This window comes from Atractosteus spatula, chromosome 5 (genome assembly GCF_055471065.1).
Source record: "Atractosteus spatula isolate fAtrSpa1 chromosome 5, fAtrSpa1.hap1, whole genome shotgun sequence".
In the NCBI taxonomy this organism is placed as follows: Eukaryota; Metazoa; Chordata; class Actinopteri; order Semionotiformes; family Lepisosteidae; genus Atractosteus; species Atractosteus spatula.
Window position 1 is genome coordinate 24,209,810 of NC_142710.1, and position 26,186 is coordinate 24,235,995.

A 26,186-nucleotide genomic window follows, 5' to 3' on the forward strand; every position below is an offset into this window, starting at 1 on the left:
GTGCTGTTCCCGCAGGGTTATTAATGTGTTCTCTCCATTACAAAGCTAAAATAAATGGGAGTGAAAGCAGATTAACAAAATGAAGTCATGAACAATTATGTCTTTAATATTTTCATAATACATGACCACCAGCTTTAAAAAAGCAGTCAAATGGGAGTCTATACATTTAAATCTCAAATAGCAACTCATGATTTCCCACTGCACATTGATCATATTTCATTTGACAGATCTGTTTTCAGGAAATACCAATGGATTAAAACACTGGCCTATTACTTTCACTGTGCAATGCACAAAAAAGCACGACCTTAATTTGATTTTGAACAAGTAGTGTTTCTAAACATCATTATTTTGACTGGTAACAATTACCTTTTCATAATTGGTAAACCCGCCCATTACTGCTGGATCCACAATTCCATTAAGCAGCATGGAGAGGGGATTAATGGGAAGGTTGGGATCGTTCAAATGCCTCTGTACCATGTTATTGATCTTTTCATTGGTCAGCTGCATTGTCTCTATTGCATTTTCCAGTGGACTTATTTCAACCTGCACACAACAAGAATCACATGAGAAAACACCATTAAGATATACTTCAGTTTTTAACAGCATAGTCCAGATGTTTAACACAAAATAATCTTACAGCTTTTTTCAACAGAAGATCATAAAAGCCACAATAACATCAAATATATCCAGAAAATAGCATCCAGTTTTGCACATGCACTTCAAAGCTCCATCTTCTATTAAATGCAGAATACAATGTGAAAATATTACATGACCAAGGGTTTTTTTTTGTTTTTGTTTCAGGCTGTAGTGGTTGATGAAGTGCTTAAAGCCCTCATTGTTTTGATGGCAGGAACTGATGCAGTATCTTTCATTAAGTGGGCTTTACAAATACTGATCAGGAGAAGTTTTTTTTTTTAAATAGGCTAACCTTTTAAGGATTAATTTCTCTTCTTCTTAAGAACATATCTGAAATAAAATAAAACCTCCATCCACCCAGTTAGCTACTCCAGCTTCCCTCCATCTGTGAGGAGGATTAAGCTTGATTTTATCTTAGACCAGGTAATGGATGAAAAGTGAAAACCAAAGACAAAAAATTAAATCTAGCCTTTTGCATCGATAGATTGCATTATTTGCTAAAATTCTAAACGTAATGAGAACAGACATGCATTGAAAACATAACCAGCCATGTTGACCTTCAGCAGTGTAGCGTTCACCAAATGTAGCAGTTCTATACAGGGCAGTGTGACAGATTTCCAATCTGTACTGATTTTTAACTTGCCTTTTCTTATGTCTTGAGGAAAGCTGTTTTAAATGTTATAAGAAATTGAATTTTAATAAACTGCTTCATTACCTATTGGTCATCATTAATATAAACATAATACAAGGAAGGTCTCAGTCACAGGACCTTAGCTTCTCTGCTCTGGGCATTGAGATCCTTTTTTATGTTGTGCATACAGTAAAGCTCCTCTGAGGCTTTGTGGTGGAGAATATTAATAAAAAACTTAACTAAAATCTCAAGCGCACACTCTTAAAACCAATATATATCTGAACAAGATTTATAGCTTTGTATAAATTGCTGTGGTTTTGGCCATTCATCTCTTTTCACTTCTTTGCAGCAGCCTATAAAAAGCATGATGCAATATAGCCTGAGCCAGTAGATGGAGCCCCTCCTCTCGATAAGATGGTAATTTGGGCTGCCCACCACAGTGCAAGTCAAAAAAGCTTTAATTCCTTTAACCCTGTGGCTCCCACGAGTATTAATCCATTTTGTACCTACAAAGACACCGCTGGAAAGAAACACTTCCAGTTATGTCCTGATGAGGAAATATCTTTCTGTACTCTCTGAGTAAGAACACAACTAAGGAGGATCAGCAATCTGTGGCACTACTACAACTGGCAAGCTGTTAATCTAAAAGGAGATTCTCCAGCAGCCTCAGCACTAGAACATGAAAAGGTAAATCACAAAGCATAAAATACATTACTAGTAACTGCAAAGTGCTAAATTTCCTAATTAGGCACACCATATTTTTAGAATATCTAAGGATTATACAACCAATATGGTACTACGATGGACTAGCTTGTGTATGGAAAGATACAGTAAGCCCAATAAACATCATTGATGGATGCTCATGGAAGCTGTTCTAATTGCAAATTCTTTTAATCAGCTTCAAAAACATGGCTGTGAAGCTTGTTCCAGATTCCTACACCCCTCAGTATCCTTCTTTGTAGTTTCTTCTCATGCTCTGTTGACTCTGAAGAAGTCCACCGGGTTGACACTGTCAGTGTCTTTGAAGATTCTGAATACTTGAATCAGATCCCCAAGCCACCTGCTCTGTTTGCGACTGAAATGTCTGTCAGTGTTGCAGTTGCAGTGTTGCAGCAGTTGTTCTTCTCTGGAGATATTCCAGAGCAAAAATATATTTTTTTGCCATTGTTGTAACCAAAACTGTACACAATATTCTAAATGGGGTCTTGCTGTCTTATAGTGACAATGCCAATGCCAATGTTTTCCAGTATGACAATGGTATCCAATGCACATGCTAGCCTAAGTAGCTCTTCCTGCTGACAGCATGGCTTTAATAGTCCTGTTTTCTGGTTTTCTAAAGGAAATCCTAAAAGGTGACAGCTGTTAGCGGGATTTGTACCCTGCATGAGTGTAAGAGTGCCACATGATTAAGTTGCATGTGTAGCAGCTGCCATGCAGAGAGAGACAGCATGTCCTGCACACCAGAGCTCAGGTGCTTTATTCATCAACACTAGGCTTTGAAGAGAAAAACAATAGAAATGCAAAACCAATATCATCATTGGTTCTTGTATGTGAGATATACAATTCCAAACTCAATTCACTGTTCTAGTGAGTTGACTATTAATGTCATGCATCACATTTCCAATTCAGGCTCCACTGAGACTATAATCACAATATGCATAACATTTTACATCTGAATACAACTGCCTTTATCATCATCCTGGGGACAATATGTGGGATTTGATCACTTATATGCAAATTGCATTTCAGAGCTGCACCAGCCAGAATGACCATCCTATGAAAACACATTTTCTTTTGCGAGGCGTTTAACAGTCTACAATGCATTGACATGTAGACCAACAAACAAGAGGATCCTGGCTGCTGGGGTACTGCTGTGGCTTTACCTGACTGTCATTGAAAGGTTCAGAGTTTGAATCTAACCCAACAATGAGCCACATAATAATACAGCCGATAATAATGGAAAACAGAGACCATTCATCAGTTTGTGTACCCTCCAAAAAAGAAGGCAGGTGCCCAGTTAGGCCATACAAGGATCATTTTAATGACTTTATTGAAATGCATTTTGGTCAGTCATAACAGATCTTAACTGAATCAGTCACGGAAAGGGGGAGAAACATACAATTAAAATTTGCAAAACCACAAACCACATTTTTTTATTTAACTGTTTTGGATTGTCTTGTCATTCTATACTGAATGGCTGTAGGGAGCTTCTCAAAGCTTTAAGCAGTATATTGTTCATAGCATCATTATGCTATAATGGTTATTAGTAACAGCCTTAGGAGGATTCTTATTATAATTTAGCTCATAATACTGATCATTGCAACTTTAGTTGCAAATACATCTTGCAGGCCTGTACTTACATGTACAACAATATTAAACCTCAAAATCCCTTCAGCAAAAGAATAACAACAACAAAGCAGTTAAAGAAAATATGTAAGGCAGCACTTATGAATAAAAAAGAATAAAAAAGTAATTTAGTACTAAATGACATGATTACCAGCCATGAGCAATACATTATTGAAATTAGGTCATTTAAAAAAATATCTTTATGAAATTAAGATAACAACTGTTACTATTTCTTTCTGAATTGTATTTTGGAGAGATGGTGCACTGGCAAGCTTAGAACACCTAATTATAGGATATGAATTACTGTACTTCTTGTATCTGGCTATTAGTCAATAACTATTGCAAGCTCTTATGAATATTGCCAATGGCCTGTGGGTTTGTAGAAAAACTTGTGTATGTTTATTAATCTGGCTCTTCACAACAGTTAAGTGAAAAAATATTGATCTTATTTTCTTAGGTAAGCCTGAGATAGCTATCTGATTATGATGCTTGACTGGCGTCATCATACATCATACTTACCATTGAGACAGATCTGACTTCAAACCATCTCAGAATTCCTGGAAGCTTGTATGCAGTTACATAAGTGGTTCTTTCAATCCACATATTCTGAAATACAGAAGACAAGCTTATTAAAGGGAAACCTTTTCTATAAACTTAAATACAATACAGTAAATAACTAAATAAGTTAAATGCAGAGAATTCTTTATGAAATATTTTTGATGTTTTAGATGCATGACATACCGATTGTGATGTCTGTAATATATTCTGAAGAAATATTACCATGTCTGTTAGAAAAAAAGGACCTTAGATGTAATGGTAGATATTTGATTCAATTGTTTTCGGAGTACTGTTTTTTTAAATACTCAGGATTGAGGAGATTATATGAGAAACTATCTGAACATTACAGCTCGTTTAAGTTCTACCATTTTAAGACAAAGAAGACTCACTGCAAAATATCAGGAAAAATTCTACTTCAAACACCATTATACACCATTAATGATAAAAATAAGGAATTTAAGTGACCCTTTCAGTGCCATTCCAAGGGAATGAGAGAATTTAAAAACTATTTTTAAAATGAATATCCTTTCAAAATACAATACAATTAGAGCATTCCTAAATTTACAGAACTGAAGATTCAAAGATCAACAGAATTAAAATGTATTTGGTAACACTTTACTTCAATTTAAACACTATACTGTATAACATGACATAACATTGCATAATCATTTACACCACTTTTGAAATTATAGCCACATTGTTACTTGGAACAGATTCGAACAAGACAGTTTGAGCTGAAAGTTAACAGTAGAATTCCAAAGTAAAAATGTTTGAACATGCCATTTAGGATTTGAAAACTGACAAAGTTTCTACACATGAAGCTTAAGTAAAAATTATGTTTATTATATGCTTTTATGTGTATTCTTTTATCATAAGTGCAGCTGTATTATTAGCCTTGTGTAAGTGTTACCAGTTGCTCTCTTAATCTTCACTTGTTGAAAAAGACTTTCTTGTCTTCCTATTGTTTATAGCAAATCTCAATGTAAATAGACTGATTAATATACTTTAAATTAAAAAAGCAAACAAATGGTTGTACCACTGAATGGAAAATTCATTGCATTTCTGGCAGACGTCTGTCTTATCAACAGTGAAACATGCAATGCTTTTACCCAAATTCTACCTAGTGTTCTTGGCAAAAAGCAGACTACAATTTTTAAAAAAATCAAATCTATTTTTTAAACATTGGTTTGGCTAAGAATAATCTTAATTTCCAGAGTGAAACTAGGAAATGTGTTTCATTGATTTCATCTAGAAATCACTCAACCTTATAACCCAGCCAGCACACGGTGAAAGCTTTGTTGACAGATTTGTAATAAAGAATACACATTGGCTAAGCATGAATACTGAACTGCTCCAAAACATGGCTTATATACCTTGGAAAAGCTGCTAAAATTGAAATAAACCCAATCAGGGTTTTTCAGAGAGCTACATTGTCCCATACATCATCACATGCTTAAAAGGAAAAAATAAATAAATTGTAATTACAGCAAATTCATTGTCTGGATCCTTCTCTCCCTTTCTCACTGGTCTGGAATACTGGAATTTATGGACTTCATTAACAGTGTAGAAACTGGGGAAAAAAAATTAGATGCAATACAAACATTGTTGAAGTATATAATCTGCAATCATGCACTTTTAAGCTTGGTTAAACAGTTTGATTAGATTCCTTAAGGCAAATAAAGGATCTATATCCAGCAAAAGCAGGTTTCTTAACCTCTTAATTGAAGATAATTTCATATTATCTAACTTTATCTTTAAGATAAGAAGTACAGTGTAAATTTATGTAGCTGAAAATTGAAGAATTCAAAAATTAATTCAATAAAATGCATGCAGAAAAAAGCATTAAAAAGATTTTAAAGACATTTTAGTGACTGGAAAAGAATTCATTTTTATTCTCATCAGTATATTTCACAGTACCAGATGCAGTGTAAGCCATAGTGTTTGTGGCAAAAGGAAATTACTGGCTAGTGTGAACCTGTAACTCAAGGTTAATAGACTTTCACACTTGGAAAATGATCCTTGTGGTGCCTCCCTGTGATTGTGATGTTCTCCATTCTCAGTTCAGATGGCATACCTGGGAGAGTGTGAATGCATGAACTGCAAGACTTCATTGGATAAGAAACAGATTTTTAAAAATATTTTGCAACTCAAATATTTTTATAATGATCCAATGTAAGGAATAATACGCTTGCTTTTAATGTTTATACAGCTATGCAAATATCCCATTTGCAAAAAGCATCCGCAGTTATAATACAACTGAAATGACACATTAAATACACTTCCAGTAATTTGTAACTATCCTGGGAAAAATACATACTTAATGCTTGATTAATGTTTTTTTTTTACTTTGTGTCACATTCACAATCATAAGCATTTCCACTAAAGATGGTCCATTACTGAAGCTTGAAGAGATAATGATTTCACAAAGTAGTTCACAAGATACCAAGATACTTGTTTTACCTACTGATCTTGTGTGAACACAAAACTCAGTATATTGTTTTCAATCTATTTACATATTTTTTGACAAAAGATCTTAGATATTAACCATATTATAAAATCAAATAACCATAACAAATATAGTACAAAGCAAGCGTACTCTGATTACAATTCTACCACTCACAGCAGGTTTTTCTTGTTTCAGGATACTGGTGCAGAAATGCTTATGTTAAGCTACTTTAATCTTTAAGCAAATATCACGCATGATTTATATAACACTTTGCTTAAGATACCATCTTTGAAATCCAGACTTGATTTACACAGCTGGCAAGGACAGAATTACTCATACAGGAGTCTTGCTATTTGCTAGCATTGTGCAAGCAATAATCTGAATGGGTGCAGAGTTGCTGTTTTATCTCAGTCACATTTTTCTGCCAAGATTGTAATAAGCACAGGGGTTAGGGGGTCTGGGACACCTGTGGCTACGGCAACCAAACAAAATAAGGCCTTTGATTTTGCAACTGCAAAAATCCACTCTTTGAATGCTCATGACATTCATTACTTGTTATGAAGTCTCGTACTGAAAGAAATCTCTTTCTAAATATATCAACAGGAGGAGATAATGGTTAATAGTACAGCAGTTAGAAAGAAAGTAGTTTGAATCAGAAATTGTGTGAAAAGATGTTTGAGTAAAAAAAATGGCATCAACATAATGTCATATGTCATTTTGTTGATATACTTTCATAATGATGATGGATTTCCTCATTACAGGCATCTCAAATTTGAAAAGGGTTACATACCTCAGGATTTGCTCTGATACTGGTTTGTTCTGAAACTTAGGGGGAAGCTCCAATATTGGCTTGACTGTGAAACACTGGATGTCTATTCAACAATGTTAAGGTAAACATTGAAAAAAACAACAGCTCTTTCCTCAAGAAAGACAACAGGCACTAAAAATAAAAAAGTAATTTGCAAGTTCATTTGCAAGATTAGAATTAACCTAGGAAGGAACACTGGTTTTATAGAGATATCAAATATTTTAATACTTCTTTTCCTAAAATGTCTGGCTGGAATGCATATTATCTACAGAACTATTGCCTTTTTGAAAAAGCTTCATACATATTAATCCAACAAATGTTTTTCATCTTAAACCAGCAGAAATGACATTCCGTATAATAAAGTGGACTTGCTCCAAAATATTTAAAGCAGGACTTAAAATATAAGAAGGTAAACAAATTCCACACAATACATGAAAAATAAAACTGGGAAATTGTGATTATACAGGTTCTGAAATGAAATTCACAAAATAAATGTGTTGTGTCCAACATTCTACACAAACGTCACTGTAAACAATTGACCACATCTTATAAAAGAAATGTAAGCATATCAGTAACACCATGATGTATTTTAATCCAACAATTTGTCTGTAAATTCTACAAATGTGCTTGCTGAAATGCATGCTTGAACACTAGTCAGTATCACGATTAGCATAAGAGGTTAGTATGAATGTGGACAACTGTGAAAGAAACATGAGAAGCAGTTTGATACCATCTCTGCTGTGTTTCAACTCATGCCTTCCTCTGTCCGAATTTAGACATCACTAAAGCTTGGCATACAGCAGATTCTCAAGGATACACTGTCCAGGGGAATTTTTAATGTCTTCGCTGGGTGGAGTTGTCGTCTTCATTTTGTCTGCGTTAGGGAACTGGGTTAACAGTCTTGCCTCAAAGTCTTCCCTTCGCTCATACTCCTTTCCACGGTAAATGAACATTTTGTTCTGAAACCAACAAAAACAACACAATCAGGCACAAACAGTGCATCACCGAAGACAGGATCAAATTCATAAATGACTTTGCAAAAACATGTGAAACAAAAGTATACATCAAAGCTTCTTTTTTTAACAAAGTTTTTTCATTACACTGAAAAAATGAAACAAAATTGTTGAACAATATGAGGAGAACTTTCCAATTACATACTTAATCAAGGAAACTGCCACCAGCTGAAGGCTCCTTGCAATATTAGCACAAAACATTCGTTCTGAGATAGTGTTATTTGAGGAATGACTTGCATGACAAATTGGCATCAAACACTACCCTATTTGCCTCATAAACCTTTAATTAGCCTTCCAAAGATTAGAAGCCCATAATGATTGTGAGGATTTTTTTTCCAGACGTACGTAATTGGTGATGTTTAAGAACTGAGCGGCCAAACAACCTTATACAAGCTAAGTACAGTATACTGCTATAGATAAAGCATTAAACTGTTTCACTTGACACCAGTCAGATTTGATTAGGTTCAATCACCTCATAACCTGTGCCCTACAGTATCAACTCTCTCACTAATTAGGTAATTTAGTAATTTCACAACAGTCAAAGTCACTTGCGTGTATCACAGTCTGTCAAGAATAATTAACTAATCAAATATAGAAAACATGCAATCAATAAATATGCAAAATACATATTTATTTCTAAAAATATGTGAGCCTAGATAGGGTTATAATATTTTTTTGATGCTCAGTGTGCATACTATCATATCAACAGGATATGTGAAAATAGTCTTCTTGTGACACCAAAATGGATGCCCAGTTTTCCTTGCTGTCAACCTACAGGTACTGTATAACTCTAACTGTTCTGGTATAAAAGTTCATTTGACCAATTAACTACAAATGTGGTATCATTCTAACAAACATAATTAACATCTGCTGTTCCTCTGTATACCAAGATGGCTGCATGATCTCAGTTTTGTTCTCACAATTCAAATACACATTGCAATAACTTCCCCACCCCCATCAGATCAACTGCTTCAAGAAAGGCTGTCAATTACGTGAACAGCTCTGTTTGGTCAATTAACACCAGGATTTTGTTCACACCATTCAAAAAATGATTCCCACTGAATTGGAAGGTTCGCAGGTTTAAAAAAGCCTACAAAAAACAAAAAGCCTGTTTCAGACTTACCTTTTGTTCACATTCTACTCCCACAGAGGGTTATCACCCGTTAGGCACAATGCACCCCACTCAACTAACTGCCCTTCTAAAAAAAAAAATTGATTTAATTTCCGGTGTAGTTCAACTGGCAAACTTGGCAGTCTTGAACCATTCCTTGGCCTGAGGGGTGAGGTGTATGGTTGTGTTTAAACTGCTCTCAAAGTGGTGAATGGAGTAGTCTTCTACAAGATGGAGAGCTGTCTGCAGCTCTCCTGCATTGGCAAGGTTCCAGGAGTACATACAGGCTCTCAGACTCCGAACATCAGTTCTTTGGCAATTCAGCCAACATTACTCCTTAGATGGCTCAGCACATGTAATGAGGGTGATTGAGCTTGGCAGCATTAGCTGCAGTCTTCTGGCTGGTTGGGCTTTTGTCCATTTGTTGTTGAACTGTTATATGATGACTGTAGGGATTCCAGGAGGTTGTGATGCAGTGGATATGTTTTCTGTGTGACCACCTTGAATGTGGATTTTCTGGTGGCAGCTTCACACCTGAAGTGATGGGATGTCAGTGAGGATAGGAATGTCGTGTGTAAGTGTGGGTTTTAGATAGTCGTAGATGAATTTGGCAGAGCTGAATTATGTACAGTATATCATCCTTTGTTTATGAGTGGGCATTTCTACCTCAGGTGGATGCACATTGTACTGCACAGGAAGATAAAAGTTTGAATGTGGAGGAGTGAAGGGTTGTGAACTCTGAACCCAACTCACAACATATTGGTAGCAGGTTGACTCGGTTTTAGATAGTCGTAGATGAATTTGGCAGAGCTGAATTATGTACAGTATATCATCCTTTGTTTATGAGTGGGCATTTCTACCTCAGGTGGATGCACATTGTACTGCACAGGAAGATAAAAGTTTGAATGTGGAGGAGTGAAGGGTTGTGAACTCTGAACCCAACTCACAACATATTGGTAGCAGGTTGACTCTGGCATACAGCTATAGATACTGCACATCAGTGGAAACTGTAGAGGCGGTCAAGCTTCACTTTGAGGTAGACTGAAGTGCTGTTGACGGGGATGGGCAAGCCTTTGAATATGATGTTCAGCTGTTTGCAAACATTTGTTATTTAGGTGTAAAACACAGTAGATGATCTATTGTGTATTTAACCATAGGTGCCAGAGGTGGCACTAATAGTAATTTTTGCCTATTAACTTCAGACTTGGTAGGAATTTTTCTAATGACAATGTAGTTACAATAAGACAAAATAGATTTTTTGCATAACGCCTGACCAACACTGCACTCTTTTATCGTAATGCATTACAAATTACTCTTAAGCAAAAAACACTTTGCCAATCAATTTGTTTGCTTAAACAAAAACATCTGAATGACCCTTTTTTCTTCTTTCTTGCTGAAAATTCAGACTGTTTTAGTCTTGGGAACAGCTGTTCAAGTGAATTGACTTGGCCGATTTCATCAACACCTAAACCTCCTTCAGACTAGCACCTCACAGGATGCAGCAATTCTTTTTGTGCTAGGTCATCGTGTGCTTGTGCTAACACAAACAAGTTCAATATAACAAGTGTTTGGCTGAATAACTCTGAAGTTAGCAGGTAACATTCTAACGGCAATATACTGACTGTAGGCAAAAGGAGATATCCAGGTAAATGAAGATGACCCACTAAGTGCAATATTTCCCTACTGTCACTACAGTATGTGGCCTGTACTGCAAGCTGCTAATGTTAAAATCTGTTACTGCCACATTGGTTTAATGCTTGCACTTTTCTAGTCTTATTATTTATTATGTACATGAAATCCATTGGATTAATTGTTTTAATCAGATTGACAAAACTGTACAGTCACTCAAACAAAAATTGATTGGAGTGGAAGATGATTAAAAAGACAAGAATGAAGGAACGCTTCTATTTACAAGGCATGTACAACACAGAAGAGTCAGAGGTCACCAGAGTAATAGACAGACTACATAACCTGAAGGCTACTTGCCTTCTGCCTTCTTGCCTTCATACTTGCATGTATCTTTTAAATTAAAAATGCAAAAACGAAATAAAAATTCTGGTTGCCAATGGATCTAGCAAATGTGATATAAATGCATTATCATAATCTGCATATCAAGGGCCTAGAATTAATTTGACAGCAAGCTCTTGGATTCTTTCCATATATTTGCCACTGAGAACTGGGGTCATTTCAGACTTCCAAATAACATTGGCATTTAACTAAATTGGCTGACTGAATCCACTCCAAATGGATTTTAACTGTAAGCTACGGATACAAAAATAAACCCTCTTCTTTTTAGCAGCACATACTACAACATTAAAATAGTGAGACTGACAACAAGAACAAATGTTAAACTACACTTGTCCAACTTTACTAAAAGCTGTATGAATATGTATAGAGTTTCAGTTTCATATGTAATTATGACTTAAGCTATGCTACCTTAATGTCACCAATGCGAAAAGAGTACTCAAGAGCAGTGAAATCAAAGAAAAAAACATCAACTTTAACAACCGCAGATTAAGATATGGAAATACTCTACATAGAGGCCAACCCCTCAAACTTCTATACCCAATAAAATAAAAAAGCAGACAAACTGTTTACATTCTGGAACAATTACTTAGGACATTTTAGTTATTAAATAATGGTAATCAAGGTTATGAATAAAGCCATGGAGTCCTACAGGAAGATGCACTTTTACAATGTTTTAGTGGGATGGGATGGGATCAATGGAGGTTCAGCAAGGACATCTTATACTGAAACTCAGCAAATGTTGTCAAAACTGAAGAAGAGAGGTCAGCAGGTGTTAAACAGCCACCAATGGGTAACATTTCCTTTGTCCAAAATTACATGCCAAGCACTGCTTCGTGCATTAGACCAAATTGGCGACAAGAGGGTGAAAGGAGTTGATAAAAGCTTGAATTTCTGCCTTTAAATGTTCCCTCCGAAGTACTTATCTTACTGTAAACACCATAATATGAATGATGACAGAGTAGAGGAAGAAATCAGACCATTGTTCTTCCAGCTGTCAAGTACTTAATTTCAAGACCTACTGTATGGTGCAGTAAACAAAGTTTTTTGCCCATGGCTACTATTCCACTGAAATGTTGCAAAAATTACATTTATTGGGATACACAGATGAGAAATGTTTTACAGAAAATATGTTTTTTTTCAGAAAAGCGATCACATCAACTTGAATATGGAAGGTAATGTCACCCCCACTGACAGCTTTAGGAACATTTCTCTCTCCTGTTTGAGGTAATTGCTTTCCATTTTACCTTAATATTTCCAATGTTTTATTTTTCAAAATCTCCATTACCATCTCTGCCTCCACTGCCTAATTTTAAGTACAGTGGTGGCTGTACTTAAAAAACGAATGTGGAGAGACATCTTTGACAATGTTTTTCTCTGCAAAAATATTTTTGTAAGTACTACGAAAGTGGACTAGCACATTACATTTTTCACAATAGTTTTTCTTTTGTAGAATTTAGGCAAATAAAGCAGGTTTCCAGTGAGCTAATCAAGCAAATTTATTTTAAAAGCTTTCTTCAATGAAAGAACCAATTTCTGAAAGATGGCTACAAAACTCAGATCAAACTTCGAAAACAACAAGCAAAATTTTCTTAAAGATAATCTAAATACAAATGCTTCCAAATTATTTGGGGAAGCAAAGTTAAAACTACTGTTTTACAGTCAACCAATATTGTGTTTTTGATCATGAGATTAAATGATTAAATTACATTATAAAATGATGAGTACAGCATGTTTTATTTTTGGCAATGCATACATTTGATCATATTAGAACAATAACATACTTTGTGTTCAACTCAGTGATTTCACGGGACCATAAGTACTTGACACATTCACTATAATTTTCACAGTGTAAATGTCAGTATTTGGTTGCATATCTCTTTGAGGCAATAACTGCATTACGCCTGTGACTCACTGAGCTCAATAGACTCTTTGTATTGTTATGCCAGATGCTCTGGTGCAGTCACATTGAGATCTTGCCTATTCGTGGGATGCTCTGGCATTAACGTTTTCTTCAGCATGTAACATGCATACCCAGTTCGAGTTCTTTTCTTCATACACACTAACTTGTCCATCACTTTGGTAAAGGTCTTATCTATCCATAAAAGCTGGTTTCAAAACTCCTGTTGTACTTCAGAGCAAATCTGTCTTTTCTGTTCTTGCTGTTGATGAGTTTACATCTCATGGTGTACGCTTTATAATTCTGCTGTCTCAATATTCTGTGAACTGTAAATTTTGATACTTTCACCCCTACATTCCGGAAATTATGAGTGATTTCACTGACAGTTGTTTTAGGGTTTATCTTGACAGCTCTTATAATTTTTCTGTCATCAACTGCAGATTTTTCTATGACTTTCTGTACTATGGAAGGCTTCAAATGACTTATTATTATTATTATTATTATTCATTTTGACTTTTGACTACAGACAATAAACACTAAAATCACAGTGAGACACACTGATAGTGTATTCACAGGTCTTTTATGAATACTTAATTACCCAACAAAACATTCCTGACCAACAAGAGATACCTCTCAGCTAACTGTCCCTAAACTTTTTCTCATTTAAAATAAAGAGGTTAAATATTAGAAATGTATTTAATTGACCCAAGAGAGTAGAACTGAACTGGATTCATACAAAAATACTTCTGTACTCACCTGTTATATTTTTCTACAAGAAAAATAATATTATTACTTACAATAAATATTATCTATAAATCATCAACATCAGCATTTTTTTTCTTCTTCTTCTTATTATTATTCAAAGTAAAAAAAAAAACAGTTTAGGATTCACTGTCCTAATACTTTTGGAGGGCATTGCATGTGATACTAATAATTTACAAGATTAGTTGCCAATTCCTATCTCTTACACACTCAATCTACTGTTTCACTGTATTCATGGGAAGCTTCAACATGACAAAGAAATTTCTCTTGCAGTTTTCTTTCAGGGATTATCATGAAACAACAATTTATGCCAATGATTGCTATTTTATGCTTGTACTTTTATCTAAAGCTATACAGAACCAGTACTTGAAACCTCTCACAATGCTGTTCTGAAATGAGCTGAATGCAAAGCAGCACTGACAGGCAACTGAAACGACCTTGAGATCCCTCTTTTTGTCGACAAACCCTGGTTTATTAGTCGTATGCGTGTGGCATAATTGGGTTCTTTATATTTTCTCTGGACCAAACCAGAATACAAAGCTGAAGCAGATCGTTTCATAAAGCAATCATATTCTCATTATTAGAATGCACAATTACTTGGCTGCTATTTCAGATAGATGAGTAAATTACAAGCAAACCCAACAGCGTATACAAGACCAACCAGTATTAATAAATGAGCTCAACTGCACAGAAAAGCAAATATACTCACCTCTCATTAAAAAAGCTTTCTGTTTTATTACCACCACTCTGTGACAGAATGATGCTCAGGCTTCGTTCCACAGTACAGTATTTCCTGATAAAATGCTCCTCATTAAACACACACCTCATTATACAAAACCGATCCCATAGTTTCCAAGGTTGATGTTATAAAATAGAGACTAAAAAGAAAGACTGAATCAAATGGTAGTGACTTCTTAGGCTTTATTAGGTATATTACCCACTTCTAGACTTAGGTCAGAAGTATGACAGAGATGTTAAATTAAACTTTGAAAGCTTTAGTAAAATGAAGTAATGAAGTACTGCCAGCTTGGCATTGATTTATTGACAGAATTCAATCTTAACTGCAATCTTACATTTTTTGGTCCATTTGAACTAAACAGTGAGTATTGTTTCTACTTCACACTGTGAATGAAAATGCTGTTTATTAAACAAAAAAGCAAAAACTATCATTGCATATCAGATGACCACATGAATTCAAAAGTAGTGCTGTTCTTTCCCTCTACCTTTTCTTGCCACTACTGGCATTGGGAAAAAAATAAATAATGCAACTGACATAAGCTATTTTCCATATCTTATGAGTAAGGTGAGACACTACTAACAACAAAGTGAATATGAAGCAAAAGGTTTCATATTCAACATCACATTCTGGAGATACAACCTTGCTTCCTATTGCTTTCTCGAGTTCTCACTTCAGTAATTGATTGTACCAATAAATGCCATACCCTGCGTTGACACTATATACCAGGAATCTTGCAAGTTTACTGTATGAAAGATATGCCTTAATGTCTTATAAATTCCCATGAGCCTTCTTAATGCTGGAGGTGCAGTAAAATGATCACATATCTCACAGAGATCCAATTTCTCTTTTTCAGGGCCTATTTTACGGCAGAAGAGGTACAGTACATGGGTCCTAAAAGGCATTCAAATTAAAACTGATACAGAAATAAATCAATATGTTGAGTATGTTCAATCTGCCAAAGTTGCCATGTTCATTCAGTCCCTGTCTAAGAGGTGTAAACTACAAAAATAAGGTTTGCAAATAAATAAGAAAGTCATACAAGATAACATCAAAAATTAACTTTTCTTTTTATCTTTAAAAGCCATATCATTCAGACAGCTCTGCTCTGTATCAGAAATTGAATCTGATAAACAGCTTGCAAAATGAAAATAAAATTTTAAAAGCTCAAACAAAAAACAAAAGGAGTTTCTTTTGGAGGTTTTTGGGTGTGTGTTTATCTTTATTTTATTTTGCTTCTGTTGACAAGTATTCAGTTTCAGAGAGAGTATTAATGATAAGTTTTGATTTTCACTCTAATTTCAGTCCAATATTTTTTCTTAAATACAGCTTCGTATTTAATATGCTTAAAATACACATTTTCTAAGTGGTGTATGAGATGTAGATTGAATTGTGAAGCCCCTGAAAAGATGACAGGAAAAAGTAGGAGGTCAGAGTTTTAAATTGTGATAATCACACTCAAACTCAGTCACTGCAAAGCCTTTTAACTGAAGGAACTAGGCTAAATAAATCTAACTTGGCCTGTGGCGCTTTTTTATTTGAGGAATAAAACAATAGCAGTGAGTGGCTGCTGCAAAAAGATTGCTCTGTGCTCTTCAACAAAAATTGATCGCATTTTTCATACAACCAGAACTTTTTCCTCCTAAAAATTCTATTTTTTAGAAATAGTAATAGTATTCTCAGCACTAATATTAGAAATCAAATGGAAAAAAAAAACATATCCCCAAGATCAGATAAAACATAGCAAAAGTATGTAAGTTTGGTCATAAGCTCAATATGATATTTTTAGTGTTCATGCACTAAAAACAGAGCAAAAGGGATTCTCAAAGAAAGTACTGCATCAGTAACCATCTGACTGGTGTTGTATGCATTGAAATACAGCACATACAGTGTAAATAAAAAAGAGTTGGTGAGCTGATGAGTTCAGCAAAGGTTTTCCCCCCACCCCATTATCATAAAAGTACATTTAATGACTATGTTACATTAAGGTAATATATATCTATTTCAGCTGAGCTCTTACTGTCATAATTTAGACCTTCCTAAGACCGTACAGTATTTGGGCACATTATTTATTTTGGCAATTCTACTGTAAGCTAATGGAAATCAGGAATTAAACATTACAAAAATGTATTACACTTTTCAGATCAATTTAATTTCCCCTTCAAACAGATGAACTGTTAATACCTTACTGTGAGAGATTTGTTAAGGATTATTGGTCAGGTTTAGCCAGTCAGGAGTTTGAGCTGTAACTCCTTTATAAAAGGAAAAGCCACTATCATTATTTTATCCTACAAAGCACACTGAACCTGTGGATGTAATAAAATCCTAGTACTCCATGTAGAATTTTGCTACAATATGTTTCAACATAAATATCTCACATAAAATGCTAAAAGATGTAATAGTATACAATGATATATACAGTAGCATATAACAAAATATATTTGTTTGAACTAAATGTCATAGAAATCAACTCAGTTTGTAAATACAATCATCATACTCCACCTTTACTTTTCATATTTTAATAGCTGTTTAGTTTATGAGGTATGAAAAGGCATGTATACAGCATCCTTGAAAATGAATAAATTATAATTAATTAAAAATACAAAAGACTTAAAATATTATTTTAACTTTATGCAATGACACCTTTTGTAACTGTTCATTGAATAGTATAATTTTATTTATGAGTGTTTTTCAAGAAACCCAAAGTGAATAAAAAAACAGAGAGATGAATGCTCTTTCCAGCAGTCTTTTTAAACCACAGACCCCCTGTAACAGATGACTATTTTTAAAACGCGTCGGTCCGCAGAAAGCAATGGCAGACTTCCCCACATCACAGGAAGGCTACATTCCTAGAGAAATTCCGTTAACATCACTTTTATTCACTATATTTATCAATTAATATTTGAAATATCTGTTATTCCTCTCTTCATGCCTCTTTTTCTGAAGAAATAATTCTATTTCCTACTGGCGTCCTACTCCACCCTTAGACTTTGGTGTCAAAAATGCTGTATTTAGATGCACCACTGCTTTGAGCATATGAAGACAAACACCTTTCAGAGAACTCCAGGAGTACACAATACCTTAGTAAAAACTTCAAATTTTAAGAAAACTCTTCTAACCATAACTTCCAAAGAAATGGCAGCTTACCCACAAAGTTATACTCTTGATTTATAAGCCTGTAGAAAACTTAAACTAAGTATGGAACTTTGGCCAACATGAAGATATTCCAACACACAAATGTATAAACAAATTTGTACATACTGTATATATATACAGTACACATACACATAATTTACATCACAGCCACCTTTTTCATTTGCAAGTCATCATCCTTAGTCAGTGAAGTGCAAAAGGGGAAAGCAGCTGAACTGATTTTAAATATTGTTTCCTGCCTGCAAATGATTAGACTTTGATTCAAAAACTGTTACTAGAAGACGTAGAGCTCCAGAACGGCCTTTTCAGATCATTGCACATGCAATGATCAAGAAGACAGCCTAATGAATTGCCAAATTAATACATTTGAAATTGAATTCTGATCCACACTTTCAAGATCACAGAGAATCTGGATATAATATCAACCAAGGAATCATTGTATGGACCTCTGACACACCAGATATACCGCTAATGTAGTAGGAACTAAAAAAAAACATAATCTATTTTAGATACACGTATGAGCAAAAATGTCAGTACGTAATATCTACAAAAGCATTTTCAATGTGCAATGAAAAATAAGTGATGAAATATGATAACTGTGATCCCCATGATCTAGCTTTTAAATACACCAACTATTAAAAATATATATATACAATCAAGCTTTTTTCATTATCAAAAACCAATAAACCACTCCATAGATTGAACTTCCAATGGTTTGTCTACCCATCTAAATGCTGAGTAAATTTCTTACTGCTCCGCTTAGAATAAAGCTAGCACTCCTAGTGAGAGAAGACAGAGAATGTGTGATGGTATCATCTTTAGAGGTCTTGTTAATGGTCAAAACAGACTGGAAACAGACACGCTCAGGTTACGAGTATGTGCTTTTATCACTCACAATGTCAAAACAGCTCTTAGGAAACTTTTATAGATTCTACATTAGCATGCAAGTCCATCGAATGATAATTGACTAGAATCTGTTCTTGTCCAGGAGGGGTATTTGAAGGACTCATTGGCGCCATTCAATAAAGCAGCATTGCATGGTCTGCATAGCTGCTGGGCATGATCTACTATCCCGATATCTGAAAAACAACACCCTATACATCTGCAGTGTTCCTCACTCACGACAACTCATTGCAAATCAACATTTCTACCATCATTAAGTCTCTAGGCTTAATTTCAGGCAGACATGTAAGGTAAATTAATACTGCTTCACTACTCTCAAACACATTACATTGATACAGAAGGTCAGAATATTTGTGTAGAGTGTACAGTATATACAACATCATTCCATTTTAAGAACTGCCCAATACATTTGTAGTTATGAAATGGCTCGTTAAAAAAACTGTGCTGTAAGTGGGTGGAAAGCTGATACATTGTAGGTTTTCTGTATAACACTTATTTTGCAATATACTAAACTGTAAATCCAACATTTCCCTGGTCTTTAACAGCAAATGAGTCCTCTGTTTCAGGTTCAGAGAAGAATAAATGTTTCTCTCTGTAATTTGCAGTATGCCTTGAAAAGGTGAGGCACAATGGTGCAGTCGTTAGCGCTGAGGTCCTGGCCTCAATTCCAGACCTGGGGTGTTATCTGTGTGAAATTTGTATGTTCTCCCTGTTCACATAGGTTTCATCTGGGGTATTCAGTTTTTTCCCACAGTCCAAAAACATTCTGGTAGGTTAACTGGCTTCTGGAAAAGTCGATCCTAAGAGTTAGTTGTGCGTGTGTCTGTGCGTCTGTGCGTCTGTGCGTCTGTGCGTCTGTGCGTCTGTGCGTCTGTGCGTCTGTGCGTCTGTGCGTCTGTGCGTCTGTGCGTCTGTGCGTCTGCCCTGGAATGGACTGGCGTCCCTTTCAGGGTCTTCCCTGCCTTGTACCTGTTGCTTGCTGGGATAGGCCCTGGCCCACCTGTGACCCTGAATTGGAAGAAGCGGTTACAATATGGATGGATGGATGTCCTGAAAAGCCCCAGGGAAGGATCTAGCATTAAAATATTTTCATTTTCCAAAGCTGGGTAGTAAAACAAATGTCAGGCTCTTTGATATTTACTAGTGTGTTTATAGAGTTTCTGCCTATACTGAACTCAGATCATCATCGTAGGCGAAATTCTTCTTCCTCGGGTGCGGAGCCTGTTTTGAGTGAGAGGAATGAGATGTGACCTTGACCTTACCCGCAGGAAGGAAGGAAATCCTTGTCCATAGTATCCAACAGCGAAGTAATCAGGCTTGGGTCTGATAACTTTCACAATGCTCTCATAGAACTGTGCCTGTTTTCTCTGTGGATGCAACAGAACATTTTACAACTTAGTGAAGCTTCAATACATGACCCAGTTATGACAATTGACATTTTATCTGTTACTGCTATTTTTACTACATCCAAACCTCTTCTGGACAGATATATACCTTTCTGCACAGTACATGTAACTGTTAGCTTAAAATCCTACTAAAAAATGGTGTTAAATGCAAAGTAAATAATATCTACCTCTTTTAAAACTATATTTTCCACATTTAAATATGAAGAAGCCACAAATGGATAATGATCATAAATGTCTTTAAAGCCTTCAGTTTATATCTGTGAGCCTACTCTTAAGGACAGACAAAAAACATCACTGCATTAAATACGATTCTCATAAGCACAAATAGCCTATGAAGCCATTCAAAAATGCTTTTCAGAACCACTCTTTGTCTTTAAAAGAGATACTGTTTTTGTTGAGTTTGTTTTTGTTGAATGAATTGCCAATATATAATGTATTTTGTCTGTGTTACTGAACATTGGATTTTGTATTTATACATATTTATATACAGTATGTATTATTATACACAGTTAATGCACAAAAGTAATTCAAACCATGATTTATAAGCTATCCAGTAGTCTTTTGATCAAAACTCACAAATATCATATTCCACTCTAACATACGAATCCATCTCACATTTTATTATCGTATCTGCTTAAGTTCCAAAAGCTTATGTTTTCCTTGTGTGTGAATACTGAAGTCTTAAATCACTCTTAATTAAAATAGATGTTTTGACTAAGAATACTATGAATAATACTATGAAGACTATTACTTACCAATAATGCACTTAGCTGCTCGTAGTCAAACATTTCATTTTCATATTGCTCTGCAAGTTCTTTTCCCAAAATTATGGCCTCTTCCCACATCTAATTAACAAACAAAAAGGAGACAACAGTTATATATAACATATGCCAGCTACTAGTAACTAACTGAACAAGACTGACTGAATGGATTGCTCTCATTTAAATGATTATTTAGGACATTTTTTTTTACATCTTCAATAATTGTAAATAAATTTTATTAATACTGTTGGCAATATCATTTTTACCATTGCTACTCTATCCAGAAGACATTGAAATCTTACTGAATGTAACATACATACAGAATCAAGCTTCTGTTCCAAACACTTCAACTTTACTGAATATTGACTTCCAGTGAAGTGATTTATTCCTCCTATTTTTGGTAACAGATTAATTTCTTGCATTGCACTTTTACAGACATTTAGATGCCATTTAGAAATGGCAATTTTGGCACTGAAGCAAATAATTATTCCAGCAAAGCATTTTAGCTGTAAGCATCCTCTCCTCTCTGTGTCAGACCTCTTAAAATATCATTGCCATCATTAGTTTTCATCATGAGAAATTAAAAAAGTGATCTGCACAGTGTGCATGGCATAGATCAGTTCCATGTAAAATACACATTTTAAGCTTTCATATCTGTGCATATTACACAGTTAAGCATTTAAACACTTCCATTAATGGACAGTAAACAAGGGTACGCAATCAACAAAGTTTTCCTTTTAAAGATGTGGTCATAACAGATTTATTAGTTTTGTCAAGAGACTGCAAAAATAAGAATGTTGGAAGAACAGCAGCGAGATCATTGATTTCTGGATCAATGCTGTAGAGATTGTGCACCCTTTCCCTTGGGTCTTGGACAGGCTCAATGAATCATGCTGAGGACACATTCGCTTGAAAAAGTCTGCAAATTGTAAAATGTTTAATTTATTTTTATTTATGTGCGATAGAGTTCAGTGGCGTTATTTACTTAGGTATTTGTGCATAACAAGCAGAGACTGGTCTATTTAAAGAAGGTTATTTCAGGACAAAACATTAAATACAAGACAAAAATGTTTCCAAGTCCTTGTGACTATGCTTACAGTAAAAAAGTTTAATACTGGAACCTAGGATGGGAAATTACCTAGAACATAAAGTGCTCTGGTAGAATAAAATACGTACCTGTGTCATTTACAAGACAGGAGTTCTATTGGTACAGCTTGTGTGACTGTGAAACAGCTTGTTCATTAAATATTTCACATTATTCCAAAGAAGAAGCAACTGTATGTCAGAATTCACCCTTGTTTTCAGTAGGCTTGTTGTGATAGGGGGTGAACTGGGCAATAAGCACATGGATTATACAAATTGTGAATATTAACTAATGCACATAGGCTGCAGTAAGGAACCATCTTTACCAACCTATTAATCCCTCTGGAAAGTCTTGCTCACAAAATATCTGAGTATATTCTGAAACAATTTCTCTTTCAGACCAACTTAAAACAAACTCTTCAAGAAATCTCATGGAGTTAATGACACCACATCAGAGCCTGAGGTTCTGTAAAAATCGCTGGACTTGGTTGGGATCACTTTCAAGTTACTGCTTTTCTGTTGTTTTTCTAGCTTATGTCCATCAGACAGCACAGCAGAGAGAATTTTACTTATCCCCTTACATACTTCACAAAGTGATTATCACAGCTCCTACAAGCACAAACCCAGAATATCAATTCATGCTGCAATACGTTTGCAGGTTAAATTAGCACAGGGGAAACCTCTACACAACCAGGCAATAGATGGGCAGACTCAATGTCAAGGAATGGCACTGAGAAGACAAATACATGCCTCTGCCCCCACCAGCATGATCAGTAAAGCTCCTTTGCAACTCCCGGCACCACTTCAAAGATAAAGCCACCAGAAGATTATTCTGTGCTTACCAGCTCCTCAACAGTTCTCTTATTAAAAAAAAACAAAAACAAGTGACATACGTATGTAAACTTAAGTGGGGTTATGTGCTTTTTTTTCTTTATGGAAATAAAACGTTTGTTAGGTTACAAAACACTGCAATTTGACACATGATTTTAACGAGTCTGGAGCTCTAAAACTGTCCTTGCCTACTTGTTAATTAGCACTACTAGAGCAATACCTATCTTCCACATAGACAAGAATTTCAGACGACCTCAGAAATTCGAGTAAGCTAATATCTGGAATGTAGGCAGATTTGCATTCTCTGCCTTGTGCAAGATGAAAACATGGTCCTCGGGAGGCACTGAAGTCTACAGAGACACAATGCCATGTGCAAGTATAAATGAACACTTCCCAATGTGTTATCTAGACTCATCAGGCTCACTGGGACCCGTCACATTAGGAATGAATTTCACTGAAAAGCATGGAGGTATTTTAATGCAAAGAAGCCTGGGAAGTGTCTGGTTTTTAAAACATGCCCCTCCCCTACTCTGCCAACCTCACCTTGCCCTTGTCAAAGTAATTGATAATTTCTTGGTAGAGTTGATCCTTCAGTTGTCCTTGAGTTGCTGCCTGGTAGCCATCCCGCTGAGTAAGATGAGCGGCACAAGCTTCCTCAGACCACTGCAAAGACACAATAAATAACACATCAGGGTGCACTATACTGCACCGCACGCCATCTGACTGCAAACAGCACCCTGCAAAGCAGAGTCATGCTACACACCCAGACAACCCACTTTCACACAACCATACATGACTGCACAGCCGGTGCAAAGAAAGACAGATATGGTGCAAAAGAAATAAAGCAGTCAGGCAGTGGCTGGAAATTCATAATTCGTTTTAAGACTAATAATCTTCTGGAAAGCAATGATTTCATTCTTTGGAGCAAGCCAAATCTGATTTATTGTCTCATGGATATATTAGTTTCAGACTCTGTAGGGAAATGACCATAACTTAAAGGAGGAGAAACAATGCTGTGCTGGACCAAAAGTTAATGCTTGACGTATAGTACTGTACTATACTGTACATGCTGGGTAATAAGACATCAGATTAGTGGTAGAAACCCCCCTTAAAAAAAGCAAGCCAATTTTTAGTGGTTCCTGAACCAAATAATATGAACACGCCAGCAGTCTTTTTCACTTAAAAACCACACTTCTGTGTTTCCACGCTACATGAAAGGTTGCTAAAGCACACAGGGATATTAAGCAGCAGCTTCCATCTTTCTAGCACAGCAAATTGCCTCTACCATCTACAGAGAGACCCTGACAGGGATGAAACATTTGATTCAAATTATCAGCTTTTACAGAGGTACACACAAAGAGCAGCACTATCACAATTACCATCAAATTTATTAACTGCTGCAAGAAACTCTTTAAAAGGCCTGTCAGTCTAGCTTCATTTTCACAGCAAGATAATTGACAAATCATGTTGTTCCAAAATACCAAGGCAGTAAAGTACTACTGGAAATCACAGTAGGCAAAGCAAGCTGAGACAGCCTGCAGCTTTACTGTTTACTAGAACTGAAATATGGTAAAAAAAAAAAAACTCATATACAGAGCCCCAACAATGAAAATCTGGAAAGCTTCTTACTCATTTCCAAGGCAAAATGAGAATTTCTAAAAAAGATGTTTTAGAAGCATTCATTGTGTGAATCAAGAATCATCATTGTCGATACAAAAGGTTTCTGTTGCTAGTAAAAGCCTTTTACCAGTAAAGTAATAAATCTCAAGGCCACTTTCAGAAGACCAAAAAGCTTTCGCCAGCCAGATGGCCAGTGGTATACTCACTGTCTATGTGAAACTATCACTACATTTTGTTTCTAAGCCAATTAGCAGCTGTGAACCCAGTTTAGCTTGTGAGATAATATGCAAATGAAAATAAACACCTAGCACACTATAGTTTTGTACTAGGAAGGAACTCCAATGTTGAAGTTTTAATAAAAGTCGACTTACGGTACAATAAGCATTGTCTTAATTCAGAGAAAGTTAGGGATCTCAGTGAGGTTCCACCAAGACTGCTGGAACTAACAGGAAATCATTTACTCAAAATGTTAGCTGCTTCCTGCAGGTCTTAATACCATCTCTGCTTCACAAAGACACTTTATTATGGTTTCTGGAACACCTATCAACCAATCAGTATGCAGTGTGCTGACAGTCTCGTGTTCCAATTCAATTTTTCATGTCACTTGGCTCACAGAACTGACACCACCCTTTGACTGTTTCAGTGGAGGCAGAAAGGGAGGTGAAACTGACCAACACTACATCATGAGTTTTGAAAAAAAATACAGTTTAAGAATGAGAATAGAACACTGCAGTTCCAACCTCAACCAAAAGGACATGTATTTAATATTTGCAATTGTATTAAATGATAGTAGCAGTAACATTTATTAGTGGTACCAAGACAGGATTAATACTCTTTGTTACCAATGCTTAAAGCTTTCAAAGACACACATTTTATTAAAATGTAAAACATTTCCTTGACAAATTAGTAACCAATATGGCACACGCACAAACATACATACGGTACACATAACCACAGTGGCTTTTTAATATGAAAAAAATAATCTTATCCTTCCCACACAGACTCCCTTTTATAATTCAGATGTAGCCTCCATGTCTATATTTGCGTTTAATAAGATTCTATCATTTCTAATACCTTCAGAAGCTTGGCATGAAGTAGCAATGTGTAGGCTGCTTCTGTGTAGTTATCACACTCTTTGTGAAGGTCGCAGAGCTTGTAAAGATACCTGAATGCAATAAAGAAAAGTTAATTTATAAATGTCAGGAGCTGAAAAAGGAATATAACACATGAGTACTGCAGATGAGAAATCCAAAAAGCAAACAAATGCTGCCTTTCTAGTTTTCTTTTTTTTCTTGTCAGAGAACACCTTTCAATTTTGAGCAAAGCTTTTAAGCACATGCTTGTATGAAATAAAAGAAAATTAAGAGTAATGCAAATGAGAACAGGACATTTTTCAGCCCGTATTAAGGGTGATTCAGAGCTCCAGGTATTTAATTAAAATCAAATCCAATCTTTAT

The 26,186-nt window shown here is 35.5% G+C and overlaps 1 protein-coding gene across 2 annotated transcripts in view; it reads right to left on the reverse strand.

Moving 5' to 3' along the window:
* dock1 (dedicator of cytokinesis 1) overlaps window positions 1–26,186 on the reverse strand; it is a 311,516-nt gene that overhangs the window by 24,073 nt on the left and 261,257 nt on the right. For both annotated transcript variants that reach the window (XM_088915927.1, XM_088915925.1), the window contains exons 37-45: window positions 25,804–25,894; window positions 23,653–23,772; window positions 21,190–21,279; window positions 20,291–20,395; window positions 8,243–8,384; window positions 7,408–7,489; window positions 5,657–5,741; window positions 4,133–4,219; window positions 367–543 (exon numbers count right to left, since the gene is read on the reverse strand). In XM_088915927.1, coding sequence (XP_088772053.1) covers window positions 367–543; window positions 4,133–4,219; window positions 5,657–5,741; window positions 7,408–7,489; window positions 8,243–8,384; window positions 20,291–20,395; window positions 21,190–21,279; window positions 23,653–23,772; window positions 25,804–25,894 — 979 coding nt within the window. The remainder of the gene's footprint in view (window positions 1–366; window positions 544–4,132; window positions 4,220–5,656; window positions 5,742–7,407; window positions 7,490–8,242; window positions 8,385–20,290; window positions 20,396–21,189; window positions 21,280–23,652; window positions 23,773–25,803; window positions 25,895–26,186) is intronic.